Source organism: Carex rostrata, chromosome 10 (assembly GCF_964058835.1).
Source record: "Carex rostrata chromosome 10, lpCarRost1.2, whole genome shotgun sequence".
Classification (NCBI taxonomy): domain Eukaryota; kingdom Viridiplantae; phylum Streptophyta; class Magnoliopsida; order Poales; family Cyperaceae; genus Carex; species Carex rostrata.
The window spans coordinates 6,189,476-6,210,753 of NC_135927.1; the positions used below are offsets into that span (position 1 = coordinate 6,189,476).

Genomic DNA, 21,278 nt, shown 5'->3' on the forward strand with positions numbered 1-21,278 from the left:
TTCACTCCGGAGTCCAGACCCAAATTTATGTTTGGCTCCTGGGGAAAAGATTAAACAGTAAACCATCACATCTCTACTGCCAAGAAGATTGAAGAGTAAATCATAACATCTAACTTGGGATTATCAATGAATGCCAAGGCAGCCAAACTTTCGGCTGAACACATGGAGAGATTGGTGAGGAAGAGAATCCAAGCCAGAGAGAGCCTTCAGTTGCCCGAAGCCGTGTCTCTCTTTAATCGACTTCTCTCACCAAAAAAACACCCGCCATCCATTCTTACCATAAATAGCCTTCTTAGCTTAATTTCTAAAACAAAACACTCCAGTCGCTACTCAACTGTAGTCGACCTCTTTAATCGCTTGAAGCGTACCAGAGATAGAGGCATCTCTCCCACCATCCAGACCTTCGGCCTCGTCATAGATTGCTGTTGTCGCTTGGGTCGAGCAGATCTAGGATTTTGTGTGCTTGGTCAGTCCTTGCGAGAAGGATGTGGTGTTGATACCATCATGTTCGGCTCCCTGATCAAGGGGCTATGTTCATTGAAGCAAATTGGGCTTGCAATTAAGGTGCTTGCTAAAATGCCTCTCATGGGATGCACTCCAGATGTGATTATTTATAGCACTCTTATTGAAGGTCTTTGCAGCACTGGTGACACCAGACTTGGGCTTGAGCTGTGTCATCAGATGGTAAAAAAAGAGATTAATTGCAAGCCTAACGTTTTTACTTACAACATACTTATCCATGGCTTTTGCAAAGAGGGTGAGATAGGTATGGCGGTAGAGGTCTTTAAAGAGATGGTTGCTCAAAAAGTGAAGCCCAACGTGATCACTTGTAACATTCTCATAGATGGCCTGTGCAAAAATGAAGATGCTATCACAGCACGGAAGGTGTTCGAAGAAATGCCTGCTTGTAGACTTGTTCCTGATTTGCATACCTACAGCAGTCTTATTCATGGTCTCTGCAGCCAGGGTGACACACCTGGTGCTTTGAGGATGTTTGATGAAATGGTTGCTAAAGGTATTGTTCCAAATGTGATCACCTACAGCATTCTTATTCGTGGTTTGTGCAGTCAGGGTAATATGCATAGTGCTCTCAGGATGTTTGATGAAATGGTTGTGAAAGGGGTTGCTCCGGATATTTATACCTACAATGGTCTCATTCTTGGATTTTGTAGGTTTGGTGATATCAACAAGGCTTTTGAAATATATGACAAATTAGTTGGCTCTAGGCTTCAAGCCAATAAATTCACATATGGCACCTTAATAGATTGTTGTTGCAAAGAGAGGGCCTTCTTGCGTGCATCAGATCTTCTTCAGGAGATGATAGATAGAGGGGTGATGCCAGATGTTGTCACATACAATTCTATTATCCACGGACTTTCTGCTGTCGGTGACTGGAACCGTGCCATTGGGGTATTCCGTGATATGGTAAGTCAAGGCATTTCAGCTAATGTAGTGACTTTCAGTGCATTAATAGATTCCCTGTGCAAGCAACGACTAACCTGTGAAGCTGAGAAGCTGGTGGGTTTGATGATTGAAAGAGGGGAGAAACCTAATGTAATAACCTACAATGCACTGATGCAAGGTTATGTGCTAGAAGGCCGCGTTGATGAAGCAGCAGATTTACTAGAAAGAATAGCTTTCAAGGGACTTGTGCCAAACATACGCAGTTATAGTATCCTAATAAATGGCTACTGTAAAAATGGCAAAGTCGGTGAGGCTCTGCATTTGGCGGAGAAGATGATGAAACAAGGCCTTAGGCCTGATGACATCATCTTTCGCATACTTTTAAAAGCATCAAGTAATTGCGAGAATCCTGATGAAGTGAAGAAGATTATCTCTGAGATGGGAGATGGAAAAAAAACAAGTTGAAGAAAAGCAATAGTTAATAGTTTTAATCTTAGTTTTTCATCTTTCTTGTTGTTTGTCTTATAACTAAAATTTACAATTACTGAAATAATTTTCTTTTCTGAATTAAGAAAATGTGTCCAACACAAGCTTCGACCTAGTTGTTTTAATTTCTCTCAATTTCTTATTGTGGTTTGGTGTTTGTGTAGCACCTACTTAAATATGTAATTGTTGTTAATTACTCTGGGAGACTAATTGAATATATAACTATCTATATTTCATGGTGTATGATGCAAGGAAAATGGCTTAAAATATAATTGCACCTGACCTTTTTATCCAATTTATCCATCTTTTAACAAATAGACATAATAAATCTTATTTGTTTAACCATTATTCATGGAAGAATAAATCCTTTTGGTCTGGAGCTTGTATGGTGCTATTCCAATGCTGGTTGTCTTGTCTGTTCCAACTGATATGATGATTATCTTGAGTTAGAAGGCAGGAACCCAATTACAATGCATACTAATATTTTGTAAGATAAACTGTTTATAGTGCACACATTCAATTAATGCATCGCCTCTGTATCTTTTAAAAGATGCACCAATAGTACCCCACATTAAATGACGATGGTAATTGCATCCTAAAATGCTATTTAAACTCTCAGGGAAATTTAGGTGGAACAAAAATATACACAAGTTTTATATTCATTTGCGCCAAAGTATTCGTCTTCTCTCTAGCTCCGTGGTGATAACAAAGGTTTGATTATTTTCAAATTTTTCAATTAGTCTGTATAGAAATCCTTCTTGTTTGCTTTATACAAATTAAATAATTTATCAAATTGTGAATTTTTCTTAGAATTGTTTGGAATATTGTTTGTGAGGATAATTACGGTTTCAATTTCATAATTATCTTTGTATCGAGTTGAGTGCCATGCATCGAATTCAGGATGACTAATTTAGGAGTACCTTCATTCCACTTGTAATAAATTAAAAATGCTCATTCAGAAGTGTTACATAAAATTTTGTAATGATTTTGTAAGTGATATGAGCATCTCTAGCCCTGCAATATAAAAGATTGCTCTCTTTGTTAATTAAATTTTTTTTTTGTCATGTCAGTAAAATTAAAACTACAAGTATAAAATTATTCTAAAATTATTATTAAAATATTGCTAAACTACTAATATGACAAAGAAGTTAATTTTTTCAATAATGAAAATGTAGATGCTCAGTGTTTAAAAAATATATCATACTATAATTTTAGCATTTTTAAGAGTATTATCGCTTGGATCAACGATTTAAATAATATATTAGAGTAGCAACACAATGTGCAATTTGATTTATTGTTAATTTCAACTTAATATTAACTAAATATCTGAAATCAGAATTTCAATCTAACTCTGACAACTAATTATGATACATAATCGCAGCCATTCTTTCTAAATCTGATTAAGGCGCGAAGAAAATTAACACATGAAATGAAAATAACTTTACCCAAATTAATCCATCTCAACCTTCCGATCAGGTTGGAATATTTCGGATCTAAGATCTAATAAGAATCCCATCCTCATTCCTGGAACGCTATCTTCTGCGGAGCTGTGTAGAACTTTTAATCTGGTCCGTTCGTTTTGAATGAACGAACCAGATCAGATCTCAAAATTTGGGCCCCTCTAATCTGGTCCGTCCGATCAAAACGAACGCACTAGATTAAAAGCTCTGCAGATAATACTCTGCAGAGGATACTCTCTCCCTAATTACTCCCGCAACCTATATATTCCCTCTTTTTATTGAGTATGGCTAATATAACATCAGTGTCATTTCAGTTTATATAACACCAACTCTAAAACCTATCAAATCGAGTTCAAATGGTGAATCCAAACTGTTTAAACTAATTTACTTTATGAGTGATGCATTTACATGCAAACTTTTTATATTTTCGAGTTATTTTAGTATCAAATCAAGCGGCAAAAAAATTAAAAACTAAATGTATTAAAATTAACTTAAAAACTCAAATATTTGACCGCTTGACTTGATACCAAATAAACTAAAAAACTTATAAATTTTACATGTAAACGCACAACTAATGAAATAGATCGGTTTGAACAATTTAAATTTACCATTTGAACTTAATTTGATAGATTTTGAAGTTAGTAATATATAGTCTAAAAATGACATACTCCTTTTTATTATTATGTTGGACTTCGCTTCTTCCTTTCTAGCGACAATCTCTTCTCGTACTTGTTCGCAAGACTGAACACTAAAGTACTAAACCATCACATTTAACTTGGTTTTATTTTTCTATGGCCAACGCAGCCAAACCTCTTCAGCTGCCCGAGGCTGTGTCTCTCTTCCATCGCCTCCTCTCACCACAAAAACAAAATCACCCGCCATCCATTTTTACCATCAATCGACTTCTTGCCTCCATTGCTAAATCAAAGCACCCTAACAGCTACTCAACCATAGTCGACCTCTTTAATCGCTTGAAGTGTACCAGAGATAGAGGCGTCTCTCCCAACAACCATACATTTGGCCTCGTCATAGATTGCTGCCGTCGCATGGGTCGACCAGATCTGGCATTCTGTGTGCTTGGTCAGTCCTTGAGAGAAGGATGTGGTGTTAATACCATCATGTTCGGCTCCCTGATCAAGGGACTTTGTGTATCGAAACAGATTGGGCTTGCAGCTAAGGTGTTTGCTAAAATGCCTCTTATGGGATGCACTCCTAGTGTAATCACATACAACACTTTAATTGAAGGGCTTTGCAGCATTGGTGAAACCAGACTTGGGCTTGACTTGTGTCGTAAGATGGCAAGTGAAGAGAGTAGTTCCAAACCTGATGTTATTACTTATAGCAGTATAATTCATGGCTTTTGCAAAGAGGGTGAAATTGATATGGCAGTAGAGGTCTTTAAGGAGATGGCTGCTCAAAAAGTGAGGCCCAACGTGATCACTTGTAACATTCTCATTGATGGCCTGTGCAAAAATGGTGATGTTATCACAGCACGGAAGGTGTTTGAAGAAATGCCTCCTTGTGGACTTGTTCCTAATTTGCGTACCTACAACATTCTTATTCATGGTCATTGCAGCCAGGATGACACTGATTGTGGCTTGAGAATGTTTGATGAAATGGTTGCTAGAGGCGTATTTCCAGATGTGATCACCTACAACATTCTCATTCATGGTCTGTGTAGGCAAGGCAACATGCATAGTGCTCTCAAGATGTTTGATGAAATGGTTGTGAAAGGGGTTGCTCCGGATATCTATACCTACCATGGTCTCATTCTTGGATTTTGTGGACTTGGTGACATCAACAAGGCTTTTGAAATATATGACAAATTAGTCGGCTGTGGGGTTCAAGTGGACAAATTCACATATAGTTCCTTAATAGATGGTTGTTGCAAAGAGGGGGCCTTCTTGCGTGCTTCGGAGCTTCTTCGGGATATGAGAGATAGAGGAGTGATGCCAGATGTTGTCACATACAGTTCAATTATCCATGGGATTTCTGCTGTTGGTGACTGGAGCCGTGCCATTGGGGCATTCCGTGATATGGTAGATCAAGGCATTTCACCTAATGTAGTGACTTTCAGTGCATTAATAGATTCCCTGTGCAAGCAACGACTAACCTGTGAAGCAGAGAAGCTGGTCGGTTTTATGGTGGAAAGAGGAGTGAAACCTAATGTAATCACATATACAACACTGTTGCAAGGTTATGTGCTAGAGGGCCATCTCAATGAAGCAGTAGTTTTATTCGAAAGTATGGATTTAAAAGGCATTAAGCCAAACAAACGCAGTTATAATACCTTAATCAACGGCTATTGTAAAAATAACAGAATCAGAGAGGCTCTACATTTGGCCGAGAAGATGATGGAGCAAGGCCTTAAGCCTGATGATGTCACCTTTGATATACTTCTAAATGCAGTAAGCAATCATGAGAATCCGGATGAAATGAAGAAACTTATCTCCGAGATGAGAGATGGAAGAGAACACGAAGATGAAATCTAATAGCCATCAATAATTTTAATTGTTTTACATGTTGATTATGGTGAATTATGGTGAATTTTGTGGGACAATGTGTGTGCTGATGTATATTAAAAAAAATTGTATTAGTTCAAAAGTTTAATTTTTTAATGTATGATCTTATTTTTCTCTTGTTAAAATTTGGTTTGGTCAGCAGTGGTCTTGAATTCTTTGCAAGACATTTTGTTTTTTGAACCGGTAATTGGTTAATTCAAGGAGGCATGTGGAGATTGCCTTGTTTAGCTTAGTGCATGATGCACCAAAAATAACTTAAATTAAAATTGTATCTGTACTTATCTCGAATATTAGGGGTACTCTTGGAAAGAAGCAGCTCTATTGGGGCAATTTCACTTCTCGCTTTACCGTACTTTGTTAAGGTATGAATCTCCAATTATTTTTAAATTTAAGAAACCATTGCTTTGGTCCAGGTTAAAGAATAAATCAATGTTAATTTTATAGTGCAGAAGGGATTGCATTTTAAATTTGTCAAAAACCTTGATTTTTTTTAGGGTATATCCCCGCATACACCTCAAAAAACCAACCCGTTCTTCCCTACTAGCTTCGCTTCCTCACTAACTATGGTGAGCTAACCTCTTGGACAACTCCGAGTAAAGTCTTTATTTCTATGTGTAATTTACATAGTAGGTTCTTAAGAGTATATCGAAGCAAAATACATCTACTCAGATCTTCTATTATAGCAGTACAATACCAGTAAGTTGTTCTTGGTACTTTTATCTTTGTCATTGTTAATTTAAACTTTGTACAAATATAGCCTAATTTATGATTCCCTACAGTACTACTAAAGTTCCAGTATTTAGTAGCCTAATTCATGCTTTCCTAATCTGACTTGTGTATTTACTATTTAGGGTAATTATACTTTTGACTTTTTCTTGAATCGTCCAAATTGCAGGTCCCAAATTATTAGCAAGTACCAGTACTATCCTGGTACCAGCACGTACGGTACCAGTTAAGCATTTGGGATCTCAAGAAGAAAATGGCATGCATGCTAAACAGAAAAGAAAATAGAAAAGAAAAATACTTGAGGAATTGGGCTAGAAATCAGTTCTTGCATTCAAGCTGCAAAAGGAATCTAAAATTAATTGTGATCTGAAATTTACTTTGCTAAGATCATTATTCAATGTGTATCTTTCTTTTGAAATAATAAAAATGAATACTTGTGTATAACTTTTGCACAAGTGTGAATTCACTAACTACTGAAGACCGGTAACAAACCAGCATCCTGTAGTAATCTTCGGCTCAAGCAGACTAGCAACTGCTTCAACTTTGTTATTAATTATTCATCAATTGTTGTTGCTTATGCAGTATGGATTTCAGGTGACAACTTTGTCATGGCCCAACTTCAGAAATCCTGAATTTCAGGGGATGGTAAATGGTACTGACCTAGTTCGTGAGCTAGTTTATGAGTCAGTCGACCCGACGAAAAATGTAAATGTTTACAAGGTCTTATTTGTAAAATCTGTATCTGTCAACACTCAACATTTGAGCAGTCCAATACTTGTGCCATTTTAGTCGATTAACTTTATTTTATTCAAGTCATTGCAAATTTAATTTTGTCTGAACTAGTTTCAAATGAAATACTTGTCATTTTAAATCAATTAGCATATATAGTTGTCACCAATTGTGAGTCTACCAGTATTTCCTATCATTTTGTGTGTATATATGTGCGTTTGCATCTAGCCATAAAAGAGAGAGAGAAAGACTGGTGTTTTGTTTTCATATATATATTTTTTTTGGTGATAAAAGACGGATACATATAGCAAGTGGGCGTTGTTTATGGAATCCGGCTGCCTATTTTATGGCGATGTGTGTTTCTTTATAACTATTTTTTTTTTTTAATTTTCTAGAAGTTTCCATTGAAGGTTTTTTATTTATGGGAAAATCTTCGGTGTGCTCACACAAACTTTCAAAATAGTCAATCTCTCCATAAATACATCATAATATCCAATATATCTATGTAAATTTAACTTCTTTTTTTCTTCTGTCCCTTTTAGGAGTAAGGCTTGGCTGCTATGGATAGCATAAGAGTATCCGTGCTACGGTCTCAAAAACATATTGTATAAACTTCAAATTTCGATTTAAGTAGCTCAATAAATTAGTTATATAATAAGATTGTAAAATACTAATTTTTACTATTTTTGTAATTTTTATGATTTATGAAAGATGGAAAAAAATAGCTTAAAATATTAACAATTTTCTTTTATTTTTAGACTATCTTTTATGAATCATAAAAAATAGTAAAAAATTTTCAAAAATTGTGAAAATTAGTACTCTACAAGCTTATTATATAACCAATTTATTGAGGTACTTAAATTGAAGTTTAAAATTTATACGATATGTTTTTGAAGCCGTAGTACGGATGTTCTTATGCTATCTATAGCACCAAGGATGTTCTTATGCTATCTATAGCACCAAAGCTTTTGAGTCCTTGCTCAAAAGGGTTACTTAAATTTTTATTTAATTAATTTAAAAATTAAATTGACTAATATATCATTTAATTTTAAATGGAGGGATCCATTACTTCTCTCTGCTTCACACCTAAGTCTCTTCTTCCTTTCATTTTCAGTACTTAACTTACCACTAAAATTATTTTAGTACGCCAGGTATCGTAAGCCATAGACTAAAATAAATACACCAGCCCTAAAATGCTCTTATGAGATGTGCTCCTAATTCAAGTCTGATGTTACCAGCGCTGCAATGACCTTCAATAACAGTGCTGTAAGTAATCACAGATGTGTTTTCTAATTCAACTCTTGATTATTTACAACACTTTTTATTAGAGATCAATTAGGCTGCAAACACCTTTGATATATAATAAGATTGTTATCTGTATCTAAGGTGTTTGTTAAAATGCCTCTAACGATACGTATGTGCTCCTAATTCATGGTCTCTACATCCACAGTAACACAGTGCTTTGGGGATGTTTGATGACATGGCTGCTAATGGCGTTGCATAGTACGCGCTGATGATGTTTGATTAAATGCTTGTGAAGTGAGTTGCTTTGGATTTTGTTTACAAAGTACGCCGCTATTATTCCTGGTCGTATCCAACAATGATTTCCCAATTTACCCCTGAACCTTGTACCAGAAAATACTCACTTCAAATGGCCATAAGTAGTGGTCTCTGTCAGGTACCCCAAGTACAAGAACATGCAGAGGACCGAGTGGTATGGTTATGGACAAGAGACAATGAATATTCAGCTAATTCATTCTATAAGATGGTAATATCAGCAGGGAAAACACTTTGGGGATACCGGTTCATTTGGCAGCTCAAAATACCTCCAACTGTTCGGGTTTTTGTTTATCTATTATTACAGGGGAGACTTCTAACACACGATGTTATGATCCACCGAGGTTTACAGTGTGACTTGCCTTGTGAGGTTTGCCTAAATTGTCCTATTGAAACTGCGATGCATTTATTTTTCCAGTGTGATAGGGCAAGACGATGCTGGACAAGGATGAATGCTTTGCTAGGTGTTAACATCTTACAGCTAGGTTACACAGTGCTGGCTACGGTAGATAAATCATGGAGAGCTTGCAAGAGATGGATATCCAGGAATAAATGGGGTTCCTATTTCTTTGCAGTTTGCTGGTTTTTATGGAGGGCACGCAATAAGAAGATTTTCGAAGAGGGTGAAACAGACCCAATTTGGATTGCACATCATGCCAATAAAGAAGCCAAGTTGTGGATGAAATTTTGTTGAGTAGTGCAGGGAATTGAGGGATTCTCGGTCTAGTAGTTTTTGGTTTGATTTCCTGTTTCTCATTGCTGTAATTGCCGTAGGAATGTTTAGTTGTTTTATGGTGTATACTGGTATATTGTAATTCTGATAGCCACTATTGGAAATTTTCAAAAAAAAGTACGCCGCTATTAAAAAAAAGGTTCGCATGCAGATATTAGAAATTAGAAGGTACGCAGCTATTAAGTCAATTTAATGGAGTTATAGTAGTTGCACGAGGGAAAAAATATATATATATTTTTCATGAATAATTTTTATAGTACTTTCTCCCTTTCCCAATTTTTCGTATAAAAAAAAAGGCTTCTTTTATAATAAGACATTTTAAATATTCATTCAGTATAAAACTATAAATGCATGACCTAAGTTTAAACCTGTTAAAGGGTTTTATCTACTCACTAGCATATGTCCATTACAAGCCTACATGGCTTGATACACAATACTAAGCATCTAAAAGCAATCACAAACAGTTCATTGTGCACACAGGCATCAAACAATACAGAAAACAATTCATTGTCTATTATAAGTCCACAAGCTCCACAAAATATATCAACTCCTAACACTATAAGCCACTTAATAGGGCTGAGGAAAGATTATAACAAAACCCAAAAAACAATCCACTTCATTAACTGCCATCAGCAACCCACTCAACCATCTGATGTTCGACTCTTGGAAGCTAATTTCCTCTTTTTCAAGGGCCTCGCTGCTTTTTTTGAAGAACATTCCATTGCAGTAGCACCTTCAACAACTGCAAAATACATAATTAAAACAGTCTTGTGAAGTTGGGTCCACAATACATAAGTTTCTATTACAGCCTTAATACAAGTCTTAATATTGATGTGACAGATTCAAATGGGCTTAATATTGATTTAGAAATTCTTAATATTGGTTCATAAGGTCTAAATATTGATTCAGAAATACAGAAAACTGCTGCAAAAATACAGAAAACTGCCTTCAAGTTAATTTAACATATAGCACTTAAGTTGAAAGTACAGAAAACTATATGTTATATACATTCAAAATATTCAGCTCAATTTTGCTTACCTAATGGATTCTCGTGTTCCACCATAGAAGATACTTTAGGAAGATGTGGTTCACTTTCTTTGGATGGCACTTTATATTCAACCATAGAAGATACTTTAGGAAGACGTGGTTCACTTTCTTTGGATGGCACTTTATATTCAAGTTCTTGAATCCTATCTGCTTGAACTTGGTTCGCAATACATCCACAATGATTCACCCCAAACTTCGACAAAATAGGGCACATTTGAATCCACATGTAGTACACTCCCTGGTTGATGAAAAGTGTCAATTGCTCTTCATCCACAAGCATAGTTTTGAAAGGCGATATAACAAAACCACATCCCTTCAAAGGTTGCTCATGCTCATCATATTCCAATTTGTTGCCATTGACATCCACATTTCTGTCATCGTCAATTGCAGGCACAAAACCTGCTCTTTTCCAACTTTTATCCAAGTTCCAATTTAGATATCTTGGAATGGCACCAGTGCTTTTGAGTGCCCCAGTAAATCTCGTGTGTTCAAAGAACCACACCTACAAAAAGGGGAAAAAAAACAAAATGGAAGAAAATAATGGTGTTAGAAGAGCATTAATACTTCCAAGCAAGAAAGCCAATAATATCAATGCTATCAAGTATTGGTATCAATTCATTAAAGTGTTAGTATTTAAACAATCTATTTTTAATATAGATGTTTTTTAATAAGTCTGAGTTACAATAACTTACAATAAGTGTCAAAGCGCACCCTGGAAGCTGTCCCTTAAGTTTTTTCTCTGTCTCTCCACCTTTCTCCATTTTCTTACAAACAAAGAACAAGTTGGGATGTTGTCCTTCAACATCCGGTAGACTGCATTCCCCCAATTATAACCACACAAACTTTCAATGTCTTCAGCATACTGAAACATGTTAACTGGCACATATCCAGAAGCTAAAGGGAATAGTACAGTGGTGAAGAGGTACATAACCAACAACCCCACAACATCTTTTGCTTCATGGTTTTCATTTAATGCAATCGAAATCTTGTCCTCAAGATCCTTTCTCAAGATGAATTTGTTGGGTTCGAAATATTTGTTTCGAAGAACGGAAGGTTTTCGTTTTGCCCCTTTTTCTCTAGGGTATGAGACTGGTTTTCCTTTGCAAGGAAGGCACATCAGTAAAGATACCTCCTCGGAGGTAAAGTTCAGAACAGACCCCTTGAATTTGAAACAACGTTTATTATTGTCCCACATCAAAAGAATCTGGTGTAGGACAACATTGCTGGCTAGGGTTTTCTTTGGAAAACAAAAGAGGTGGAGAAAGGGGGTTTTAGACAACAACTCCTTATGCTTAGACGAAAGCTTATCATATACTTTGTTATAGAAGAAATCCATCATTTCATCAGGAAAGCATCTGTGTGTGATACTTTTTTGCTTATTGGATTTCTCTTTCTTCATATGAGTGTCTACAAACACAGGAAAGTACAAAAAAAAAATCATATAAATGTCCAATTAAATTATTAGATCATGACATTGATTGAAGCCATAATTACCTTTCCTCCAACCCACCGGCCGTCCCTTCGGTTTCTTTCCTGATTTCGGCTGCTCTGACTCAGAATTCTGTCCACATTGTATCATTCTTGTGCTCTGACTCGCAACTTCTCCTCCAACAATTTTCTTGACTGCGACTATAGATTTAGAAAGTTTAAAATACTTAATACCGTAAAGTAATTTTTCAGCTTTTTATTATAACTTTTTGGACTGAATGCTCAATTTGTGAAATACTTACAAGTTAATTTTGGTTTTACAATACTTCCTAAAGTATTAATATGAATCCCAAGAGTCTTAAACTCTTAATAGTGCATCAAAACAAGCCAAGAACTAATCCTAAATTTTGAGGAAAAGTAAGTCTGCATGCAAATGTTTTGATACTAAATCTTAATAAAAATGAAGGCGAAACAAGTCTGTATTCAAATCACTGATATTAAACATAAATCTAACCCTAAACCTACACTTAATATTTCTTTAATAAGTCTTAATATTCTATCAGAATATCATAATAGTAGATCATTAACAAATCTAGAAGTACTAGTGCTAGAAATGAAGGGAAAAAACCTATCGATTCAATAGATTTGGTGCTAAACCTAATTCTAAACCTAAACCTATAAACAAGTCTGCATGCAAATGCTTTGATACTAAATCATAATAAAAATGAAGGCAAAACAAGTACGTATTTAAATAACTGATATTAAACCTAAATCTAACCTCAAACCTGCACTTAATATTTCTGCAACAAGTCTTAATATTCTCTTAGAAGAACTTAATAGTAGATCAAAACAAATCTAGAAAAACAAACATAAATTTAAAGGCTTTGATACTAAACCTAAATCTAAACCTAAAGCTAAAGCTCAATCCAAATGATTTGATAATGAAAAAAGTTTCTTTCCTGTTTTCAATAATAAAAAAAAACGGGATGGGATCAGAACACATACCTCGATCGGTTACATTCATTGCCTCCATTTCTACTTGATCGGAAGGTTGTGAGTGTTCTCCTTCATCAATTTCTGTTTGATTCAGATTCTCTCCTTGATTTTTGGTCTCTAACAGTTTCCCCTTGAGCCTAATGCTCACCATTGATGATCCCTTTGTTGACCAAAAGCAATCAAGATGCAACTCATTTGACAAAGAATAATAAAATCACAACAGTAAAGAGAGATAAATATGCTTTTATGGGGGTTTTTAACGGTGGTAAAAATTCAAGATGGCAAGACATACATAAGCCGCGTGGCCATAGTGTGCCACGTTATCAAATTTTACTGTTTATACTTTAAACCCCTAAACTTTTTATAAATATTATATAAACATCTAAAATAATTTCTAGAAAAGGAAAAAAATATTATATTTATCGGATGTTACACTTGCACAAACCACGGAAGGAACACCGCGTAACTATGAGCAAGCAAGCTGCTATCGAATTGGAAACAATGTAAGAGAGAATCAATTGATTTTTAATTTCATCTGTTGCTAAATTGAAATAGAGAATTTTGAGCAACCCACCCAGGAAGAGAAAGATAGATGGAAAAAAAACACTAAACCCTAAGATTGTGTATATACAAAAAAGAATAATTTTGGAAAAGAAGTGAGACTTTTTCGAACTTAATTAATCTACAAATGAGAGAAACAGGGAAAAAAAATCTCACCTTACACAAGCAGATTGAAGGTAGTGAGCAATTAATGGAGAAAGGGGTTGATTTCTAGGGTTTTACAACAGCAGCGGGTCTACCTACGTACTTTTCTCTCTTTAATGCTATTTATTGTTCAATTCAATGGAGCTTTCTAGGCTCTAGAGACCGATTTTTTTTTTAATATATAAACCAAGATTCAAACATGCATGATTCAATTCTTCAGATTTTGAGTCGAACAGAATTTCAAATTATTCAAATTAGAAACTGATATAACTCTTTTGAGTAAGGCTACCTTGAAAATTAAAGTTGATGTTTTAATTTACGTTCATATCTCTAGTTTTAAAGTTTAAAATGTTGATCCGAACTGTTCAAGTTTATATCCATATTAAATTGTGCTTAGAGATCAAATTATATATTTTTTTGAAATTTTTTTACTATTTTTTTTAGAATTTTTGAAAATCAGTGTTATTAGAAAATTCTGGACCATCAAAAACAGTGATTTTCAAAATTTTAAAAAAATTAGTAATAATTTTTCAAAAAATATAAAATTTGGTCTCCAAGTACAATTTAATATGGATATTAACTTGAACAGTTCAGATCAACGTTTTGAATTTTGAAACTAGAGATATGAACGCAAATTAAAACACTCACTTTAATTTGCAAAGTATGGTAGCCCTACTCTAATTTTTTTTTAGTTGATATAATTTTTAGATGTATATTGTTGAATTGATATAATTTTGATATACTTTTGAGTTGTATATAGTTGTAGTATTTAGATCAATTTTTTTTTTCAAAATTAATGGGTCAAATTGAATCGGGTTTTGAGTTCGAATAAAAATTAGACCGGAATTGTAGTAGACCACAATTGAAGTCTTATGTATTTTGTATATGCACTTATAATAATTTTAATGAGTTATATACAGAGAGAGAGGTATAATTTTCTTTATTTAGATTAATTTTAGAATAAAAATAAAAATAAAATTTTATTATTGTTTTACAGAAAGTGCGTACATAATTTAAGCTATTTGTATTATGAGACACGATTAGGAGTGCAAACGGTCGGATACATATTGGATAGTGATCAAACCGTATCTTTCTCCGTTATAATAATTTTTCGAATACAGATATGGAATGAATATTAAACATTATCGATACGGATCAAATATCGGATGGACACGGATTAGATATGAGTATAATTCAGATAATTAAAAATAAATTACTAATGTATATTTCAGTAAAAAAATAACACCTAAATATAATTTTTCACTCATAAATTAGATCTAATATTTTTCATAATAAATTTGTTGATTACAAAATATATATCAAATTATCAAAATATTAGTCACTAATCATGTCATATTGTAAAATTGTTCATCAAAATATATATATGTATATGCAGTTTAATAAATCATTGGTATGAATATGTAACTAAATAATCAATTTAAGAACTTATCGTGCATTTGTTATGGTTTAGGAGTATAAACGGTCAGATACAAGTATTTAAAATCTTATTGTACCCTTATCCGTTATAATTTTTGGATACATATACATAGGGGCGGAACCAAACATTTAAGGTATGGGAGTCAAATGTGAATAGAGGTCAAGTATATAAATTTCTTATGCTGCAAATGGGGGTCAATTTGACAATTATGTAACATCTTCTACTAAATTATATACAAATTTAACAATAAATATAATTTTTTTAAATAAATGAGAGTCAATTGACTCTATTTACATATAATGTATCTGCCTCTGCAGATACAGATACGAATAAATAATTTTTTGAATTCGAACTCAGACGAAATCGGATAATATTGGATCATTTTACACCCACAGTTCGTCCCCGTCTAAAGTCTCTCAGTTATCTTCCGACTCTAACGCTTAAAGACTTTGATTGTTGGACCACTTTACAATTTGCAACGCACAACGTCAGCGCCCACCAGTGTGCTTAAAAAAGCAGAATTTTTATTATTGATTCACAAATGTCTTAATATTGGTTTTTTTAACTCTTAATATTGCTTCAAAAAGTCTTAATTGCTTTTGTCAGTTGTCGACCAAGTTTGGTGCTAAAACAACTCAATTTTTAATATTGCTTCAAAAGAATCTTAATATGTGTCATCTAATACGTAATATGTATTAAAAAATTGTTAATATTGAGATAAATGTCTCATATTGATTCACGAAAGTCTAATATTTGTTATCTAATACTTAATATGTATTCAATGTTCTAAATAGTGCGCTATAGCGTCGTTATAGTGGCGTTATAGCGTTTTTGGACCCTAAACGCTAAGCTATGGCATCGACATATGCTATTTGAGTTATAGACGCTATAGCGGTAATAGCGGTCCGCTATAGCACATAGCGTATAGAGCAAATAGCGCGCGCTAGATTTTAACCGTAATTTTTTTTTTGCAATTGACGTACTAAGCTTTATATTAAACTATTAATTATTAAATAAGAGATCTATCAAATGAAATCAAATAAGGAAGCTACAGCGCACTATGCAACATGAGCTGTTTTTTTTTTCTTTTCAATTTATATGGGCTTTAAATAAAAACTCATATTGAATATATTAAGATATTTCTTGAAGTAACAAAAGGATACTTACTATATGGTAGTTTGAATATCTTGAATGGATTAAGATAGTTAATTATGTCATGATGTCTAAGTTATTTTGAAATTTAAATAGAAAAAAAAATATTATGTCATGATACTTAATATATTTTGAATAGAAAAAGATCGATAGTTTATGATATTAGTATTACTATAGATATTTTGAGTCGCAATTTGGACTTTGTATTGGTTCAATATGAATATTATAATTTTTTAATCAATTTGGTATTATTTATTGTTCTATGAGACTAATAATGTTGATATTTAGTACAAATATATAATATAATTTTTATAAAAATAAAAAAACGCTATGTGGCATAGCTTTCGCTATAGCGACGCTATTTGTAGCTTTTTTTGAAAGCTCCCCACTATGACGCGATAAACGCTATTTTGAACCTTGATTTAAACAAACAATTGTTAATTAATAATGATTTTTTCCGTGCAGGAGGCCCGCCATGTCGATGAAATAACTCCATTAATTGTTAATAATATTGCTTCACGGAAGTCTTAATATTTGTTATCCAAATCTTATTATTTATTCAACCAATGCTAAATATTTGTTTTGAGATAGCTTAATATTCGTTTTGGCATTGCTTAATAGTACAAATGACAGACATTAATTGTTGATGTGGTTAATTTGCTGCCTAATAAATCCCCACAAAAATGGCATTAATTAATAAAAGATATATCTTAGGTCTAGGTCGTTCAAATAATGAAACTGAATTTGTTAATTCACAATTGAAATTTGAATCGTCCGATCAAAATCCAAACAAATTTGAAACAATTTGAAAATTTATAGAATCCTTCAATATTTATGTCAATTTGAAATCACTACAGCAAAAAATGTTATATGTGACCGATATCAGCGACCGGGGCTGTCGCCAGTCACTGAAAGTATTTTTTCAAAAAAAATAAAATAGAAATACCAAAAATCATTGGCGACCCAAAAAAAACCCAAATTATTTTTGACATCAGACCAAAACCCTCCCGCCGATCACCCAAAACCTCTCTCTTGCCTCAGACCTCGACTGTAGCACCCATCGTGCATCTAGTATATATCAATATCAAGATTAATTTATTGCAAAATATTTTATTAAGAGAACTTGTGAATTTTATAGATACAAATAATGCATCAAATTAAATTTAATTAATCTCATGGATACAATTAAATCTGAAATGAAATTTTCGGGGACAAACAACTAACGATGTCTCTTTAAGAGCATATACTTGTTGAACAATGGTAGCAGCATGCAAGCATTACAAATTTTATTTCAATTTCCTGATTTCCCCTTCATTTTATTTCAATTTCCATTCTAAGGAAACGGAGGTGCAGTGTTTTAATTAATGTATTGGTATATATGATTGACATTTCTTTTCTTAATATTAAGTTGTGTTTTAAATTGATTGAAGTAAATTATGTAAGTTTAGATGGGGAAATAACTTTTTTTTTTAGATTTTGATGAGAAAATATCTAAATTGCTAAGTTATGATGGAGTTTAATTGTGTCCCTCAAAAGTACTTGAGGTACAATTGAAAATAATGGATGATCCAGATTAAACTCAACCACCTCAAATTCAATCCGGAGTCTATTGAAACCGTAGGAGATCTGCTTGGAGATTCATGCCATGTTAAAAGGACGGTCCGGATTTATAACTTTCACCTCAGGTACCTAAGGTGATACGGATTCGTTATGATGGGGGGGGGGGGGGGGGGGGGGGGGGGGTATATATCTAGATTTCTCTAATAATTATCTAAATTTTGTTGGATGACCCGATCATAAAATTAGAGAAAATCAATCTCAGTAAAAAATTCAATCATCCAACGAATAAAAAAAATACCATTCAAGCCATAACAAAATGACACATGTTGTTAACTAATAATCTATTCAGATTAAAGCAAAAAAAAGCGATTAAAGCAAATAATAAAAACACTCAATATGAATAAGAGGACTAATTTAATTATAAAAACACTCAATAGAAACATTCAAGCCATAACAAAATAAAGCGATTAAAGCAAATAATAAAAACACTCAATATGAATAAGAGGACTAATTTAATTATATTAGGAGAATCTTCATTCCACTTGTAAAAAAAATAGAAATGCTCATTCAGAAGTGTTACATAAATTTTTGTAATTAGTTTGCAATACAAAATATTACTCTCTTTGTTAATTAAAATTACAACTATAAAAATATTCTAGAATTATTATTAAAAATATTGCTTAATTACGAATATGACAAATAACTTCATTTTTTCAATAATGAAAATGTATATGCTCAGCATTTAAAACAATATATTAATTATAATATAATTTTAGCATTTTTAAGAGTATTATCGCTTGGATCAACGATTTATTCGAGTAGCAACACAATATGCAATCTAACTCTGATTTATTGTTAATTTCATCTTAATATTAACTAAATATCTGAAATCTGAATTTCAATCTAACTCTGACAACTAATTATGATACATAATCGCAGTCATTCTTTCTTAATCTGATTAAGGCGCGAAGAAAATTAACACATGAAATGAAAATGACTTTACCCAAATTAATCCATCTCAACTTCTCAACCTTCCAAACCTACGGGCGTTTAAGAAGCAAAAAAAAAAAAAAAATTCTCAACCTTCGGATCAGGTTGGAATATTTCGGATCTAAGATCCGATAAGAACCCCATCCTCCCGCAACCTATATATTCTCGTACTTCTTCGCAAGACTGAACTCTAAGATCATGTTTGGTTGTAGAGTAAGAGGTGGAGTAAACTCCTTACTTCACGCTTAAGGAGCCAAACGAGTAGTAACATAAGCGGTTTAAAATAGAGTAAAATTTGAGCTAAACCGGAGTAACTTACACCACTTAGAAAGGTGGTTTAGCTTACTCGACTAAACATGGTTAACTTACTCCGATTTAGCTTGGAATAAGAAATTTAATCCGGTTTAACTTTACTCCACAACCAAACATGACCTAAAGCACTAAACCATCACATTTAACTTGGTTTTATTTTTCTATGGCCAACGCAGCCAAACCTTTCGCTCCTCACCTCGAAAGATTGGTACAACAGAAAATTCAATCTGGAGAGAGCCTTCAGCTGCCCGAGGCTGTGTCTCTCTTCCATCGCCTCCTCTCCTCACAAAATCACTCGCCATCCATTGTTACCATCAACAAACTTCTTCTCTCAATTTCTAAAACTAAACACTCCAGCCGCTACTCAACCATACTCAACCTCTTTAATCGCTTGAAGCGTACCAGAGATAGAGGCGTCTCTCCCACCATACATACCTTTGGCCTCGTCATAGATTGCTGCCGTCGCATGGGTCGAGCAGATCTGGCATTCTGTGTGCTTGGTCAGTCCTTGAGAGAAGGATGTGGTGTTAATACTATCATGTTCGGCTCCCTCATCAAGGGACTTTGTGTATCGAAACAGATTGGGCTTGCAGCTAAGGTGTTTGCTAAAATGCCTCTTATGGGATGCACTCCTGATGTGATCACATACAACACTTTAATTGAAGGGCTTTGCAGCATTGGTGAAACCAGACTTGGGTTTGACTTGTGTCGTAAGATGGCAAGTGAAGAGAGTAGTTCCAAACCTGATGTTATTACTTATAGCAGTATAATTCATGGCTTTTGCAAAGAGGGTGAAATTGATATGGCCGTAGAGGTCTTTAAGGAGATGGCTGCTCAAAAAGTGTGGCCCAACGTGATCACTTGTAACATTCTCATTGATGGCCTGTGCAAAAATGGTGATGTTATCACAGCACGGAAGGTGTTTGAAGAAATGCCTACTTGTGGACTTGTTCCCAATTTGCATACCTATAGCAGTCTTATTCATGGTCTCTGCAGCCAGGGTGACACAAATAGTGGTTTGAGGATGTTTGATGACATGGCTCCTGAAGGTGTTGTACCAGGTGTGATCACGTACAACATTCTCATTCATAGTCTGTGTAGCCAGGGTAACACTCATAGTGCTCTCAGAATGTTTGATGAAATGGTTGCAAAAGAAGTTGCTCCCGATGTCTATACCTACAATGGTCTCATTCTTGGATTTTGTGAGCTTGGTGATATCAACAAGGCTTTTGAAATATATGACAAATTAGTCGGCTGTGGGGTTCAAGCGGATAAATTCACATATAGTACCTTAATAGATGGTTGTTGCAAAGAGGGGGCCTTCTTGCGTGCTTCGGAGCTTCTTCGGGATATGAGAGATAGAGGAGTGATGCCAGATGTTGTCACATACAGTTCAATTATCCATGGGATTTCTGCTGTCGGTGACTGGAGCCGTGCCATTGGGGCATTCCGCGATATGGTAGATCAAGGCATTTCACCTAATGTAGTGACTTTCAATGCATTAATAGATTCACTGTGTAAGCAACACCTAACCTGTGAAGCAGAGAAGCTGGTCGGTTTTATGGTGGAAAGAGGAGTGAAACCTAATGTAATCACATATACAACACTGTTGCAAGGTTATGTGCTAGAGGGCCATCTCAATGAAGCAGCAGTTTTATTCGAAAGTATGGATTTAAAAGGCATTAAGCCAAACAAACGCAGTTATAATACCTTAATCAACGGCTATTGTAAAAATAACAGAATCAGAGAGGCTCTACATTTGGCCGAGAAGATGATGGAGCAAGGCCTTAAGCCTGATGATGTCACCTTTGATATACTTCTAAATGCAGTAAGCAATCATGAGAGTCCGGTTGAAATGAAGAAACTTATTTCGGAGATGAGAGATGTTAGAAAAGATGAAGATGAAAAGCAATAGCTATTAATAATATTAATTGTTGTACGTGTTGATTATGTGAAAATGCTTAGTTGTACTGTACTTTTGTGGGATAATGTGTGTGCTCATGTATGTTTAAAAAAAAGTGTATTAGTTCTGT

General features: G+C 34.2%; 3 protein-coding genes across 3 annotated transcripts; 2 read left to right on the forward strand and 1 right to left on the reverse strand.

The window, feature by feature from the left end:
- The first annotated feature begins 4,028 nt into the window (after positions 1 to 4,028).
- LOC144560175 (uncharacterized) lies at positions 4,029 to 21,278 on the forward strand. The gene is made up of 2 exons (XM_078309358.1): positions 4,029 to 4,081; positions 19,372 to 21,278. The coding sequence occupies exon 2, from the start codon at positions 19,409 to 19,411 to the stop codon at positions 21,158 to 21,160; it is 1,752 nt and encodes a 583-aa protein (XP_078165484.1). The 5' UTR covers positions 4,029 to 4,081; positions 19,372 to 19,408; the 3' UTR covers positions 21,161 to 21,278.
- LOC144560176 (uncharacterized) lies at positions 4,098 to 5,939 on the forward strand. Its single transcript, XM_078309359.1, has one exon. The coding sequence runs from the start codon at positions 4,142 to 4,144 to the stop codon at positions 5,840 to 5,842; it is 1,701 nt and encodes a 566-aa protein (XP_078165485.1). The 5' UTR covers positions 4,098 to 4,141; the 3' UTR covers positions 5,843 to 5,939.
- LOC144560785 (uncharacterized) lies at positions 10,738 to 13,162 on the reverse strand. The gene is made up of 4 exons (XM_078310033.1): positions 13,098 to 13,162; positions 12,159 to 12,293; positions 11,357 to 12,071; positions 10,738 to 11,166 (listed from the first exon to the last, which is right to left on the reverse strand). Exons 1-3 carry the CDS (start codon positions 13,123 to 13,125, stop codon positions 11,365 to 11,367), a joined length of 870 nt encoding a protein of 289 aa, XP_078166159.1. The 5' UTR covers positions 13,126 to 13,162; the 3' UTR covers positions 10,738 to 11,166; positions 11,357 to 11,364.